The sequence below is a fragment of the Gossypium arboreum genome, chromosome 5, assembly GCF_025698485.1.
Source record: "Gossypium arboreum isolate Shixiya-1 chromosome 5, ASM2569848v2, whole genome shotgun sequence".
Lineage (NCBI taxonomy): Eukaryota > Viridiplantae > Streptophyta > Magnoliopsida > Malvales > Malvaceae > Gossypium > Gossypium arboreum.
The window spans coordinates 63,196,801-63,212,914 of record NC_069074.1 but is presented as its reverse complement, the minus strand read 5'-3'; the positions used below and the strand labels follow the sequence as shown (position 1 = coordinate 63,212,914).

General features: G+C 33.2%; 2 protein-coding genes across 3 annotated transcripts; one reads left to right on the top strand and one right to left on the bottom strand.

Moving 5' to 3' along the window:
• The first annotated feature begins 6,136 nt into the window (after positions 1-6,136).
• LOC108449972 (DNA-directed RNA polymerases II, IV and V subunit 8B-like) lies at positions 6,137-9,892 on the top strand. The gene is made up of 4 exons (XM_017747375.2): positions 6,137-6,340; positions 8,570-8,727; positions 9,246-9,337; positions 9,553-9,892. Exons 1-4 carry the CDS (start codon positions 6,265-6,267, stop codon positions 9,662-9,664), a joined length of 438 nt encoding a protein of 145 aa, XP_017602864.1. The 5' UTR covers positions 6,137-6,264; the 3' UTR covers positions 9,665-9,892.
• A 295-nt stretch (positions 9,893-10,187) lies between these two features.
• LOC108449971 (uncharacterized) lies at positions 10,188-15,005 on the bottom strand. Of its 2 annotated transcripts, XM_017747374.2 has the most exons (11): positions 14,700-15,004; positions 14,399-14,587; positions 14,174-14,227; positions 13,273-13,383; positions 12,367-12,429; positions 11,981-12,235; positions 11,630-11,776; positions 11,482-11,509; positions 11,298-11,368; positions 11,105-11,164; positions 10,188-10,588 (listed from the first exon to the last, which is right to left on the bottom strand). In XM_017747374.2, exons 1-11 carry the CDS (start codon positions 14,901-14,903, stop codon positions 10,520-10,522), a joined length of 1,251 nt encoding a protein of 416 aa, XP_017602863.1. In that variant the 5' UTR covers positions 14,904-15,004; the 3' UTR covers positions 10,188-10,519. The 2 variants fall into 2 exon arrangements, with proteins under 2 accessions (XP_017602863.1, XP_052883646.1); XM_053027686.1 differs by lacking the exon at positions 10,188-10,588 and having other exon boundaries at positions 11,111-11,164; positions 11,245-11,368; positions 14,700-15,005.
• Between the last annotated feature and the right edge of the window lie 1,109 nt (positions 15,006-16,114).

The window sequence follows — 16,114 nt, the reverse complement described above, 5'->3', positions numbered from 1 at the left end:
TATCCAATAGTATTCTGAGTGTTCAATGGGTAAATTATCGAGTAACTTGACAGAAGATCCAAGGGGTAAGTCAATAAGAAGAATGAGTAAGAGATTATGTTATGAGTTGATACAGGTATGTATACCGAACTCATGAGTAACGCATTGGTATGTTATGAACTTATAACAAGGTTGTTTATGTGATGAGTAAGTTTAAGTGATTTGATAAAATACAAATTTATGTTCATTATGTTAAATGTATATTAAATACTCGTTTAGATAGCATGTTATTTGCATATGAACTTAGTAAGTTTTAATGCTTACCCCCTTCCTTTCCATCTTTTATAGTGTCACCAAGGTAGCTCGAGGATTGAAGGACGTCAGAGATTCGATCACACTATCAATTGAACATTTGGGTATAGTTAGTCTCAACATTTTGAGTATGGCATGTATAGGGGATTTGGTCATTTTGTTATGTGTCATATTGATTAGCCAAATGAGTTGGCTCATGATGGTATTATGATTCATTTTGTATAAGGCCATGAGATGTGGCTTATATTTGCTTCTCGGGTTGTAACCTTAATTATTTATGCATACATGCAATGTGTTTATGCTTTGTGATGTGGTTGGTGGTTGCTTGTTGGTAATGGATATGATAAATGGCACATATGCTTAATGAATGAATTGGGACTAATAGGTATGACCATGTTCATGGTATAATTGAGTAGGTTGAAGGTAGGTTTATAAGAAAGAATAAATATGAAATTGGTATGGAATGCCATATGAAAGCATGATGGTTTGAGTATGTGATATGTTGACAATTCAAATTCATGGATTAATCATGACTGTGAGTATTTGAGTGACTAAATATGCTATGTTGCATGCCATAAAAAATGTATAAGTGAGTGAGCATTTAAGGGTGGCAAATGGCTTGGAAATTAGCCTAGAATTTGTCCACACGGGTAGACACACGGGCATGTGTCTAGACCGTGTGTGACACACGGTCTGCCCCATGGGCGTGTGATCCGGCCGTGTGTCACCTGCACTCTAATTAGGCAAAAAGAATGCCCAGTAATAAACACAGAGCAGAGACACAGCTGTGTGTCTCAGCCGTGTGAAGGACATGGCCTCAGGACATGGGCGTGTGCCTAGGCCGTGTGAAGTCTGCACTTAATTTTTGAAATTTAATTCACCACACGGCCTAAGCACACGGGCGTGTGACTTGGCCATGCAACCTTAATTGTGTTGATGACGTCATAAATAGAAAGTTACACAGGTTGAGGACATGGGCGTGTCCCAAGCCACACAGGCATGTGTGACTACACGGCCTACCCAAACGGGCGTGTGACCCTGTTTCATGAAAATTTTTTAAGTTTTCCCAAAGTTTTCTAAAGTTCTTGGTTCAGTCCCGAATTACTCTCAATGTTTATTTTGGGCTTCTAGGCCCATATAAGAAACAATTTGCATATGTATGAATGAATTTAATTTGAACGAAATTTTATGGCCCGATTTTGTATGTTTGTTGTGTTTATGTCTGGTAATGCCTCGTATCCTGTCCCGGTGTTGGACACAGGTAAGGGGTGTTACATCTTTCATCTCAAATTAGTTACTAAGTTAGGCTTTAACCTTTCTTGTCTCTCCTTCATCTTTGGGTGCTATCAACATGTTATTAACTTATAAGAGTAGATATACAAAAGAACCATCATCGTATTTCTTAAAATAAACAGAACTATTAAAGCTACTTCTTTTGAAAGAAAGTATTAACCAATTAATTAACCAGTTAGAGGTTAGAAGGTAATAATTGGTTAGTTAATAGCTAATCCACCCTAAAACCCTAAACCAAAGTTAATTACAACCCCTGAAACGAGTTAATATTCCTAATTAGTTTTATCGGTTTAGTCGTTTGTCTATTTCATTGTTTATTTATTTTAGTTACTTAATTTCTAATTTTCATCTATTTTATGATCTGTCGTAATATAGGATTTAATTATTACTATTTAGACTTATTATTGTAAAGAAATTTTTAACAAATTTATTCCATCTTCCCCTGGGTACGATCCTCGAAATACTTCTATGTGTTCCGTTATAAACACAAATACTATATTAAAATTTGACTCATATACTTGCACACACCGTCGATTTAATTATATATATTTTTGGTGTGATATATGTACAATAAACGATAACACGTTTATAGGCGGTCAAGTTGTTGTCACTGTTGCTGGGGAGATATTGACATTAACTCTAGAAAATATCTTTGCAATTAATAAGATAAATAGGAACATTAAAGACTATAGATACAATATTTTTATTTCTTTTATTTTTAAATTTTTAATTATTTATAATTATTGAATTTCTTTTTAATTTTTAGGTTGTTTATGACCCGAAGTAGAAACACCCTAACCGATCCATATCCAGACCCTGAGTAGATACTTAGACGCCATAATTTGTTGATGAACACCAATCCGCCCGTGGTAATTAATCAACCTTGGGAGAATCCGCTGTTCAACGATCCATAAGAGTAACAAGCAAATATTCAAGAAGAAATCCCAATGGATCAAAGGACATACTCAAAGAGGTGCAAGACAATATAGAAAAGCTGACGATCAACACCAATAATTTTAAAATAATAATGACCACAATTCAGATTATCCAAAATACTTTGTAATTAAAGGGGAATATGATAGAAGATCCAAACCAACACTTGAAGTGATTTTTGCAACGTATGACACCTTCAAATACAACAGAGTATCCAATGATACTGTGCATCTTTGATTATTTCTTTTTTCTTTGTGCGATAATGCAGCTGATTGGCTCGATTCATTAGAACCAAGTTCCATCACCACATGAGATGATTTAGCGAAAAAATTCTTACACAAAATTTTCTCGATTAGCCAAACCATTCAGTTTAGGCGAGAAATCGCCAACTTTAAGAAATAAGAATGTGAATCCCTATACGAGGCATGATACCATTTCAAATCGATGCTCAAGAAGTCCCCACACCAAAGACTACAAGCGTGGCTCCAAATTCAGATATTTTACAACGGTGTTGACAATAATATTAGGTCCAGCCTAGACGGAGTAGCCGAAGGATCTATCATTTTCCACATGTACGAACGATCCTACAAAATCATTGATAATATGGCTATGAATTTTTATATGCGGCCCAATGAAAGGTTCACATACAAATCAAAGCCTCCAATGGTAAAAGCTATAATCGAAAATAACAAAGATGATTGATACTAATGAATCCTAAAGAAGCTGAAGTGTTTGGAGACGACTGTCAAGTCGACGAGAGTGGAGCCATATTTTGAAAACCAACCAGAAAAAGCAAGCTACATAGGTAATAAAGGTTGATATCCCTATTCAAATACCTACAATCCCCGTTGGAGGGATTATTCCAACCTTAAATGGGGAGGTGACCGTCTATAAATGTGTTATCGTTTATAGTAAAAATATCACGCCAAAAATATATATAATTAAATCGATGGTGTCCGCAAGTATACGAGTCAAATTATAATATAGTATTTGTGTTACAACAAAACATAGGAGACTATTCCGAGAATCATACCAAAGGGAGGATGGACTAAATCTACTGAGAATATCTTTACAATAATAAGTCTAAATAGTAATATTAAATTCAATATTACGACAGATCATAAAATAGATGAAGAATAGAAATTAAATAACTGAAATAAATAAATAATGAAATAAACAAATGACTAAACCGATAAAACCACTCAGGAAGATTAACTCGTTTCAGGGGTTGTAATTAACTTCAGATTAGGGTTTTAGGGTAGATTAGCTATTAATTAACCAATTATTACCTCCCGACCTCTAACTGGTTAATTAATTGGTTGATACTCGCTTATCTCATGTTTAGTTCTAGGTGAAGTTACTACTTGAGTATATTTTTATAACTATGTTTCATTATTTTGATTGTTAATTGTAGCGAAAGAAGTGGTTGAATTCTCAAGGGCTAAAGGGAAGGAGAAAGGTTGCCGAATTTTGACAATTTTCGATTTGTGCTAACTTAATTGAATTTGTGGATATAATTTTGTTTTAAGTAATGTAACTTAGAAATCGTTGATAATGTTGAATGTTGGTAATATATATCTTATATGTGTGTGGCTTAAAGAATGATTGTTTTGATGTTTGGTTTAGTTGTGATGTAAGTCATGGAAATATTTAAGAAAGTCATATGAAAGTATTAATGTATAAATATTAACTAATTATAAATGACATTTTTCGATAATTGGTGGCATTAAAAGACTTCAAAAATTTCTCTAATCTTATTTGTCCTATTAAGCAATGTTAGAAATAATTTGAGCATAGTTGACCTGTCATAGAATTTTCTTTGTGTTGGAGGAAGAATTTGACACTTGTATGCATTTCATTAGGCATTTGCGCACTTTTATATTAGTACTTGTGTGCACTAATCTATGTGTCTTGCTTAATTATGCATTTGATTAATAGGGCTTGAAATTTTTCTAAAATTCTATGATGTATGATGAACTTTAAATATGATATGTTGACGATTTTGACATATGTGATCATTTGAATATTAAGTGAGAATGTTATTTATCTTATTTTTGTTTGACTTGCTCTTGAATAGGACTTGCTAAATGATGATTAATGTTTCTATAATGTTCATAAAAAATGAACTTTATGTTACATTAGCATTTAGCATGTTTAATCGCTTAACATTATTATATTAAGAATTTTGGTTATGTTAGCATTATTGAGCTTTTTATTGCTTAGTGTGCATATAGTTTGTTTTTGTTTTCAAGTGTCTAAAGTACTCTCAAGTTTGTTTGGTGATCTTATTACTTGAGTTTGTATGTTAGGTCTTTTATAAAATGGCATGTACCTAAGTCTCTAGGTAACGATTATGTCTTTTAATGTTGAACTTCGGTGTTTTCATGTAGTTTATGTTTTTATACCATATTCCGCTTTTGCTTACATTTATGATGAATTTTGAAAGTGATTTTATATGCCTTATACATAGTTTATACATTCTACTTGCTTATGCCTATTGAGATTTTGATCTAATGTGTTATATGTAATGTAAATGTATGTTTTAGACTTGTTATGGTATGTCAATTATGTATGAAATAGTTTGGTTACATAATGAACATATTTAGGTGCATTTAGGGGATCAATTGCATGATTTGAAATGTCATTTTTCTATATTTCTGCATTGATGTCTCAAGACATCAAGAACATGTCTCGAGACCATAAAAATATTTTCATGCATTTCTAGATATGTAAGGTGGCAAGTCTCAAGACATAGTGACATTATCTCGAGATATAAAACATTGAAATTAAACTATAGAAAATTCAATCTAGACTCTCGAGACAAGCCTATTGTCTCAAAACATAAACATCAAGATCTGGAGACTTACGGTAAAATTAAAATCTTTATCACTAAACCCTATTTTCAATTATTAAATTTACATAAATAAAGGTTTTGGTAAATCTAAGAGTAAAACTGTGGGAATATTATTGACCTATAAAAATATTTGAACCATTTGATGTAATTAATTTTATAAAATATATATTTGATTTTTAATTTTGTTCCATAATATTGGAAATTTTAAAAAATTATAAAATTCCTTAGCATTTCTATAATATTTTTAAATTTTTTAATTTTTATTGAAATTTAGAAAAACTTTTATAATTTTATGAATTCTTTAAAACTTTTAGTTTTTTTTTCAATTTTGAATTGTAGTTTTTGGAATTGTAATTTTTATTAACGATTTTTTATAATTTTTAGAATTTTTGGAATTAAAATTTTTATTTATTATTTTTATAAAATTTAACTTATTTATTAATATGACATATACAACAAAATAGTGTCAACTTAATAATGGAGAGTTAAAATTAATTTACTTCAAATAAAAGAGTAAGAACCAAATTAAATACAAATTTAAAAGTTTAAGGCTAAATTTATTATCCATTCTTATAAAACACCAAAATAATAATTTAACTGCACAAATTTTGTGGAGTGACTATTTTATTCGTTTATCTAGAACTAATTTATTTATTTATTACTAGAAGAACTAAAATGCAATTTGAGGTGTAATAGAGGGACTTTATAACATATTTACCAATTTTAAGAATATAAGTTTATTAGCTGTTCCGAATCCGAATGCATGGTTTCCGGCTTTCCATAAACCAACATAACCTTCCCTTCCCTTCTCATTCAGAGCCACTCTCATTGTTAAACTCCTTTTAAAGTCTTTTTTGCTGTGAATTTAGTGTAGAGAGTAAAATTTGCTGAAGATGTCAAGCATAATACTTTTCGAGGACATTTTTGTGGTTGATAAGCTTGACCCAGATGGTAAAAAGTTTGATAAAGGTCAAATCTTTAATCTTTCCTTCGCTTTTTTTTTTTCATCATTTTATAATTTAATCGTTTTGGGTTTTGTCCCCCTTTTTCTTTGTAATATTTTGCCAGTATATGTATGTGTTGTCAACTTACCTTTGTTGTGATAAAGTAATTTTCTAAGCATGAAAGCTTTCTATTGCGAGTATTTCTTGTTTTCCCAATTATTTTATTATTATTGAATGGCATCAAACTTGTTTAAAACTTCCCTGATAATAATCTAAAACTAAAATAGATACGTGAGCTATACAGGAAAAATAAGATAATACTGCAATTATGCTGATGTCAAGCTTTTATATAGTTGCTTAGTTTATTCTTCATATGCCATTTGAAAAAATTTATGGCAAAGCTTAAGTATTCGGAGTACTACCTTTGTAGGAATAATGTTTATCAGTGGTAGATATGGAGTAGTTTTAATTCTGCATATCTCTTGGAAAGAAGAATAAATGGTACCGATCGAACTTTCTTTTTGGATGAATTGGCTGTGTATTTCATTTATCCAGAGGCGGTGTTATGCCACAAGTATAACAGTGGCCAATTTGCCAAAAAATAATAAAAAACAATAAATAGTATCCCTTATACCCCAAGCTATACAAATCATATCTTTTACAGCATCTCCTATTTTGATTATTGCTGCCATGCCCAGAACATATCATATCGATTATTCTTGTTAGAAGTTCTTGTTCAGTTGTCTGAGTATTGTTGAACTGCCTTGAGTAAGTGCACTCAAAGAACAAGTGATCTCTAGTTTCCATCTTAGCATGACACAGATTACTACTCCCATCAATTTGCATCCCTCTTGCCCGCAATCTATCTCTTGTGGGTAATTTGTTGAGGATTGCCATCCAGGCAACCATAGAGTACTTGGGAATATGAAAAGGAAACCATAACAGCTTGTTCCGAGGGACTTTTTCTTCCTTACTTCTAATTCCATTCCAGATTCCTGATTTTGCTAACAGGGTATTTATGTCTTGAAATAACAAGATCCCCTGTTTGAAGATCAATCATTTGCCCAATCCAGCATCTCATCTTGAGCAATCTTCTCCAACTCCAACTACTTGTTGAAGTAGGTGAAATCTGCAGCAATTGTTTTTCCTTAAGCACACAGGCCCTTATCCATGCTATTCAAAGAGAACCTGCTTGAATAAGAACTGTCCACAGTTGCTGCATGATGCAGGCCTGATTCTAGATTTCTAACTCCCTCACTAAGCCTCCTTCAGCTTTCGGTTTACATACTACGGACCATCCCACCCTTTCTCCCTTAGCAGCCACATTCTCCCCCTTCCATAAAAACATTGGCACAAAGCTAATTAATAGTCTTAATGACAGCTTCCGGAAGTACAAATTGTCTACACCATAATTCTGTAAATTGAAAAGCACTTATTGTATGAGCTGGACTCTATCAGCATAGTAAGCTGCCTAGCTTTGCATTCCTGAATTATTCTTTTTATCTTCTCAATCAGTTGGGAACAATCACTTTCTGTCAACTTTCTTGTAACCAAAGGTACTCCAAGGTACCTAACAGGAAAGGAACCCAGCTCGATCATTCCCTGATGGTAGAATTCAACTGCAATCCTGAGTAATTATAGAACTGATGTAGCACACATTGGATACCTATAATAGATCCTGATTCCCTTTGGAGAAAATAATAAGATCATCAGCAAAACTTAAGTTTGTCAGCTTTATTTTATAACATTTGGATGGTAATTAAACAGACCATGACTTGCTGCTAAATCTAGTATCTTAAAGAGAACATTTCTAGCAATGACAAATAGCATAATCCCCCCAGCCTTACTCTAGCACTTTTAAAATAACCCACCAAACTTCCATTCACAGAGATTGAGAACCTCGATTTGTAGCACAACTTCCTATCCAATCTACAAACAATGTAGGAAACCCAAAAGCTGCCAGAATAGTCATTATGAACTCCCAATTGATTGAATCAAACACTTTTGGAGGATCAACTTTCAAAGCACACGTTGGTGAAAGTGTGCTTGTACCATATCCTCTAACCAACTCCTGAGCAAACAATATATTGTCAAAAATGCTTCTCCCATGAACGAAAGCACTCTGGTTCTTTGCTATAATACTTGGGAGATGCTTTGTGAGTCTGTTCACCAACATCCTTGTAATGCACTTATAATTGCTCTAGTTTAAGTGTTCTATTAGTACTTCCCATTTACATGTTTGTAAATCATGCAGTTACTCGAATTGAAGCACGGAGCCAAAACTGTGACATGTTCATGCACCTAGATGTGAATACAGAGATATACCCCATGCATGTTGGTGACAAATTCACAATGGCTTTAGCTCACACCTTGAATTTGGATGGAACTCCTGAATCTGGCTATTACACTCCGGTAGTCTTCTTACAGATGAAATTTAACGTTTAGCACTCTTTTCTAATCTCTTTGCTGCAACAGAATACTTTCTTTTTAGAAGTATTCAGATAACCATGACTATTATTTCCAGGGCTTGAGTTTGATTGTAGCATTTATCACATCCACTTCTTATGGGAGTGCAAACTTGAACTATGCTTCAGTTTCCATTTGGTTCTAGTGGGTGTTTTGTATCCCTAATATGATTCCTAGGTGAAACCATCTTGCCTGTCGTTAAAGCTATTCCGAAAGTATGTTTCTAGGACACCAAAATCCTATATTTTTGTATGTCATCTTGTATCTTGTTTCTAGTTGCCCTTCATATATGAAAACATTATCACAGTTGGAAGTAAAATAGAAAATTAGCATAAATTGAGTTTGCCATGGCTTATTAGCTCTATGTTGCTATATATTACATGTATATATGTAAAGGAACCTCTATCATTCAGATATGCAATTTTTTGTTGTCATTTACCTAACAAATTGGACTTCTTTTACAGGGAAGGAAGTCTCTTGCTGATAAGTACGAGTATGTCATGCATGGGAAGCTATACAAGATAACAGATGACGCTTCAGGCAAAGGACTTAAAGCGTATGTTTATTAACCTAGTTAGCCATTACCTTTTTGTGTCTCACTAGTATCTTATATATTCCACCATTATTGCTTCTTGATTGCTGCAGTTACTGACTTGATATCCAAGAGTATTGAACTTGTTGCTATTACACTACATTACATGATGTGAACTCTTTGTGCTTCTATAGTCTCCTTACTTGAGCTTAGAATTAAATATCCGCTCTTATTTTCAGGGAGCTCTATGTTTCATATGGAGGGCTTCTAATGCTACTCAGGGGAGAAGCTTCTCATGTCTCCCATTTTGAACTCGACCAGAGAATATTTCTTCTCATGAGGAAGCTCTGAAACTTTAACTGCATCTAATACGCATTATCCATTGAATTAATTCAGTGTATAAAAAAATAACTAGATAAGTTTTCAAGTGGTCAGAAATGAGCTCAACGGCTAAAAAATTGGTTTTCAAATTCTTTTTCATAGTTTGATTTGTAATTACTTAGGTTACCCTATTATTTCAAAAAAGAATATTACACCATTAATCTTTTAGCATATTAAAAATATTTAAATTAAGCTAAATGCATTTTAGATGGTAATTTGCCTTTTGGCCAGAAAGAAAAGGATAGTACGTTGCCATATTAGTCTCAGAAGCTCTCAAGTTCAATTTTCTGATGAGATATTATATTCAACATTTTCAAGGTCGTATTGCATTTCAGATTTGTCGAAACACAAACACAACTATAGTAAGAAAGAAAATAGCAGAAATTAGATTTTTTTCACATTATGACTGCAATATTACAAGTTAAGAAAAAAGGGTAATACATATTGGGGTTTAAATCAACTGTGAATAGGAATGAGATTACAGATGTTTAACTTGTTTTTGGTTTAAACGAGACTGCGAATTGCATTAAGTGAAGAAGTTATAAATGTTGAACTCCAAATCCCGACACTCAAGGGTGGCTGTAAGAACCTTTGTTTTACTTTTGGATTACAAACAAACAATTCTTCGAGCAAAATCTCTGAATATATATATTTCTCGGTTTAGCAATGGTGAAAGAATAATTGCAATCCTATGCTATATTTCTGATATTGAACATGGTCTTAGACCGCTGTATGATATAAAACCATCGACGTTTACATTTCTTGTTTGGTGCTTTGATAAGTAAAAGAATGATGAATTTGCCTTCAGCTCCGGAAATACAGTCATCAAACGTTGAAACGAAACAGCATCACATCACCTTCTTGTACTACGTAATCTTTACCCTCGGATCTCAACTGCAGAAAGTTCAATATAAGCAAGACAGAAAAAAAAAAATATAAGAGCGTTAAGTCTGAGAGAGGTGAAGAAAATTTGGTAATGCGGGTAGCTGATATATGCATGAAGCTAAAGAATAATGAGGGAAAAGATGAAACTAAATACAAGTTTGATGTAGGTTTTGCTGGATAGGGATAATAGGAAATTATTACTCCGATTTGGATTTCAGTGTCAGATATAAGCATATGTCAGATAAGTCCTTCCATGTATTTGGAGGATCTTTAAGGATCGTACCTCCATACACATGTTAGTTGTGCGTTGGACATGGATGTTTCAAGGAAAATGAAGAGAACCAGAGCAACAAAGATAGAAACCTAAGAAGACTTTCATCATTTTGAGGCAAAATACATACATGCAAAACAATGTTTCCTTCCCAATTGCAAAAGTGAAACTGATGCTAGGTATTAAGCACATACCATTCAAGAAATTTATCATGGATTCGGAGTTTATAGGCTAAGAACAATGGAACAACTTACAAGTCCTTTTTCTCTTGCTGCTGCTAGTGAACCAGATGCGACGAAATCATCATAGGATACCTATTAAGCACAAGAAAGTTGTTTATAAGAAAATGAGCATATATTTCATTTCATGATCAATGCTAAAACATACACCGTACAAGGATAAAAATCAATGATAAACTGCTTCCACAGAATTATTGATGGTGCTTACTGTCTCGGCACGAATGAAGCCTTTCTCAAAATCAGAGTGAATGACTCCAGCAGCTTGAGGAGCAGTCATTCCTGATCAAGAAAGAACAAAATTGGACAACATTGGCACACATATTTAAGATTCATGACAAAGAAAAGACTGCCTGCACATAGTACAGATCAAACACCAGCATAGCTATAGCTACCTGCAAGTATTGTCCATGCTTTTGATTCCTGCAGCATTAAGAACAACATTTTCAACTAATGCAACAAATAAAGATCCATGCAGACTTGAAATTAACTTTCATAGAATTAAATAAAAACCGTTAAACTAATTCTGAGAGTATTTTTCACCTTCTCCCCAGATGTAAAGTATGTGCGCAGCCCTAGAAGGCTATATGTTTCTCTAATAAGGTTTCCAAGTCCACTTTCACTGACACCGAGAGATTTCAAATATTCTGTTCGTTCTTCTGATGGAAGTTCGGTGAGCTCTGATTCAACCTGCAATGTTAAGCTTCCTTAGTTCCTCTGCATGATAGAATAATAGCTGATATAGCATCAATCAACAACAGGCATTATATGAACATATAGATTTTCATATTTTAGTGAAAGATGACACCAAATCAATATCTGCCAACAGGCTCAACCATGCAAAGCTCTGTATTACTTGCCACTATAACATGCTTTTCAAGAGTATCACCAAACCTGTGCAGAAATTGTTACAATTCCAGATTGCAATTCAGATGCAAGATTCATCACTTCGTTAACATGGGGATTATTTCCAGGCTTGGCGAGATCTGATTCTGCTACATTAGCCACATATATGATTGGTTTCATTGTCAGCAAGCAAAGATGTTTCACAGCATCCTTCTCGTAGTCAGTTAATCCAACTGATCGTGCTGGCTTTCCATCCATAAGAGCCTGCCGAATCTTTTCCAAGCCAGACTTTTCTGCTTCCTCCTAAAATAATATTACTTTAAAAAAGTCAATGCTAACACGAACAAACACCATATTGGAAAATATAGACAGACCGACAGGCAAAAGATAAGAGGCTACTTACAATAAAATTGGAACAGGAAAAATAACCTCACCTTTAGTTTAGATTGTGAATCCTTCACCTTCCCCTTTTTAAGCTTCTCCAATCTTTTCTCAATCTGCATTTGTTATAAAAGATACAATACTTTCATATAGCCCCATTTGGGTGTAGGCTGTCAAAGGAAGGTACTAAGGCCATAGAGGAGTTCATAAAGGTTATTGAGAAAAAAGCATTCAAGAAAACCTATTTAAGGTATGAGGTTCATTAAGAAAGAACAGTCAAGCAAATTTATTGACCATTAGTGCATGAGTAAAAACATAACACACGAACAGTAAATTATTAATTTGAATTTATGAATAAATGTGTGTAAACAAATATCTGCGTGATAAGGAGCACAAGCATGCACAAGGATATGAGAGTACATAAAGTTAATGTCATATCAGATGTTGGGAAAAGCTGACACTGATATGAAATGTATACCTGCATATTATTTACAGGATGCAATATGCAATGGTATGCGAATAGCTTAGCTGTATGTATCCACATTATACAATGGATATGCAAAAGACACAAGTAGAAATTTGGTTCACATCACCATAAGCCATTAAACAGAGGGATGTGTTTTATCAATCAGATATAACTAGGATTCTCAAATTAATACATCAATTAAGAAAATAGGTCCACCCTTTTTTTGTTAAAAGGGGGGAAGTTTTCGCAATCAGAGATCTCTTTGAATCAATACTGCCCCAAGTGTATGAGAGAGCAGTAAATGAGCAAATTCTTCTTAAAATTATCTTAACAAGTAAACCAGACACTGCACAAGCCATGCAAAAAGAATGTTCATTGTAAAAGATGTTTTCAATGCACTCATATGATAGTAATGTATTCTAGACTATTAAATCAGCATCCCCACTTTTTCGAGAAAGACGCAGAAGTTGCATTAAGGCTCCATTGGGCATACCTGATCTAAATCTGAGAAAACAAGTTCCAAATTGATAACATCAATATCAGACTTAGGATCAACTTTTCCATTCACATGAACAATGTCGTTATCCTCAAAACAGCGTACAACCTGAAACAGTAATCAAACCAGCATTTTTATTTCAAAACATAAAAATTAATGATAAGGAAGCTCAGCTTTCAATGGACAATGATAACACATAAAATTCAACAAAGTCTCCAAAAGAATAATTTCAGATTCAATTAAAAGAGTCAGAAATCGTTCAGGGCAGGGATTTTTAGTTGGATTCCTTAATTATTAAATATACGGAGCAGTCTCCAGTGCTTTGGCCTTTGAGTGTGAGCTATTTGGTGCCATTGAGTTTTTTAAGGTTCAAGCTTTTAAATTCAGAATTGATTTTAAAAAACTGAAGAGCTATTTGCATCTTATATTTGATTGAAAAACATCAATTTTACATTTTTATGTCCATGCCCTGCGTCCTATTCTTCTAGAAAATTCTATGTCCATATCCTGTCATGCGGTACTGTATCCATATCTGTGCTTCCAAGGTTATTGGTCTACTGAGATTGAAATATATACTCATTCAGACTTGGGTAAGTATTAGAAAGGTAGGCGCCCAGAGAATTAATGTTTCAAGTGAGGTACTGATTAACACAGAGCATAGTATGCATTCGTGCCTAAGCTAAACTCCTCTCAGGAAAGTTTACAAGATCGAAGCACCATTAATTTTAGATAGCGAAATGATGGTTGTGCTAGCATATGTATGCCTTTCGTCATTTATCCTTTGTTTCCTATTAGGAAAGCTCCATTTAAATGACACCATGTAAAGAAATATAAGAAAATCAATCAGTTGAACATATGCAAATGCACAATAGAACACAGGTAAATGGTGGAAAAGAACCTGAAGAATGGAGTCCACTTCACGGATGTGAGATAAGAATTTATTTCCTAAACCCTACAATTAATAACAGATAAGAAATTAAGAACCTACTTGCAACAGAATCTTTAAAAACAAAGATAATAGTGTTAAAGAGAAAAATTTGCTAACATATGAAATGCAATTTGTTGCAATGGAAAAAAAAAATTGTACCATAGCAACAAAAACAAATATTACAAGAAGTTTTACCTCCCCTTGACTGGCACCTTTAACGAGTCCAGCAATGTCAACAAACTCAATAGAAGCAGGGACAGCTCTTTGAGACTTGCTGAGTTCAGAAAGAACATGAAGTCGAGGATCCGGAACTGCAACAATCCCAACGTTTGGCTCTATAGTACAAAACGGAAAATTCGCAGCTTGAGCTTTCCCGTTTTCAACCTACAATATTTCATTCAAAATTTAATAAATCACTCATCAAAATCTATCTTACCTGTTCTATTGAAGGGGAAAAAAATGGAAAACCCAAAGTTCAAAAATGAGTAAAACTTACAACAGCATTGAAGAGAGTTGATTTGCCGACGTTAGGAAGACCAACAATGCCGGCTCTTAGGCTCATGCTTACTTTGCAAGAGTATAATCTCGTTTTGGAACCATTCAAAGCGGTGATGAACTGAGAAGTTTTGGTGAAAATGGAGACTTTGTTAGGAAGAAAAGCTAGAGTTGAAAATAGGTTATTGCAGGCTGATACTGCCATTTTAGAAGACAAAGGCTTCAAAGGATAAAAGAATTGGCCGCTGGTTCTGTTTTGATTTGGCTGGGATGGCTGGTTACTGCCTTTTGTAGCCTTCAGGATTTATAAGTTTTTGGAATTTTAATTTTTCCCCCAAAAGTTCTGTTATTTTTTAAACTATCTCTAGTAGTTTCCTTTTATCTAATTTCATATATGTGTCATATATTTGAGGTTGATGAACATTTTGCCTAGTATGGTTTTTATTCGACCAACTTCATACTTTTATTTCGCTTTAGTTCTATATTTTACTCCATAAGTTCAATAAATTTTGACATTTTTAGCCAAATATATTCATCACCTCACGTATAGATTAGATAAAACCATACATGACTTGAGATTTATGAAAATTACTTTCAACATTCAAACTACACAAGTTATTTAATTATCTAATATGCTATCAATGGTTCGCTGACCACCGCCAAACGTGTGAATGTTTAATTGGAAAATACTACATCAAAAATATAAGAAATAAAGCAATGATGTTGATAAGCATACGGATCAAATTGTAATGTAATATTGTGTTACAATGGAATATAGGGAAATATTCCGAGCATCGTACAAAATGAAGGATGAATTAAATCTATTAAAAAATATTAGGATGAATCATAAAAGAAATAAAAATATGAAATTAAATAACAAAAATAGATAAACAATAAAATAAACAAACAACTAAACCAATTAAATCAATAAGGAAGATTAACTCATTTCAGTGATTGTAATTAACTTCAGATTCGAAATTTTGGGTGAATTAGCGATAATCAAGCAACTCTTCATATCGCCTCAAAGTCGGTTTATCATGAAAGAACCAAACACATCAAGGTCAATTTTCACTTTATTCGAGAGAAAATTTTGGATAAGTCAATCTCTACAAGTTATGTGAGGATAGGAGAACAACTTGCTGATTTGTTCACAAAGACACTTAATAGGAATTGGGTTAACTATCTATGTAACAAACTACACATGATCAATATTTATGCTCTTGAGGAGAATATTACAAATTTTTAGTCTTTATTTTAGAATTTTATTTTATTTTTCTTTCTTTATTTATAGACTATATAGACTTGTATATAAACATACCAAGTCAAGAGATGAAACCTCCATTCTATTCTCGTATATATTCTTTTCTTTTCAATAACAATTTTTATTTTATTTTATCCATATTTTATATTGTTTCA

Coding starts and splice junctions, on each gene's coding strand:
- LOC108449972 (XM_017747375.2), top strand. CDS start 6,265: ATGTCAAGCATAATACTTTTCGAGGACATTTTTGTGGTTGATAAGCTT. Junction 8,728..9,245: donor AATCTGGCTATTACACTCCG/GTAGTCTTCTTA, acceptor CTTCTTTTACAG/GGAAGGAAGTCTCTTGCTGA. Junction 9,338..9,552: donor TCAGGCAAAGGACTTAAAGC/GTATGTTTATTA, acceptor TCTTATTTTCAG/GGAGCTCTATGTTTCATATG.
- LOC108449971 (XM_017747374.2), bottom strand. CDS start 14,903: ATGGCAGTATCAGCCTGCAATAACCTATTTTCAACTCTAGCTTTTCTT. Junction 14,588..14,699: donor CAACTCTCTTCAATGCTGTT/GTAAGTTTTACT, acceptor GAAATATTGTAG/GTTGAAAACGGGAAAGCTCA. Junction 10,589..11,104: donor CAGCAAGAGAAAAAGGACTT/GTAAGTTGTTCC, acceptor AACTTTCTGCAG/TTGAGATCCGAGGGTAAAGA.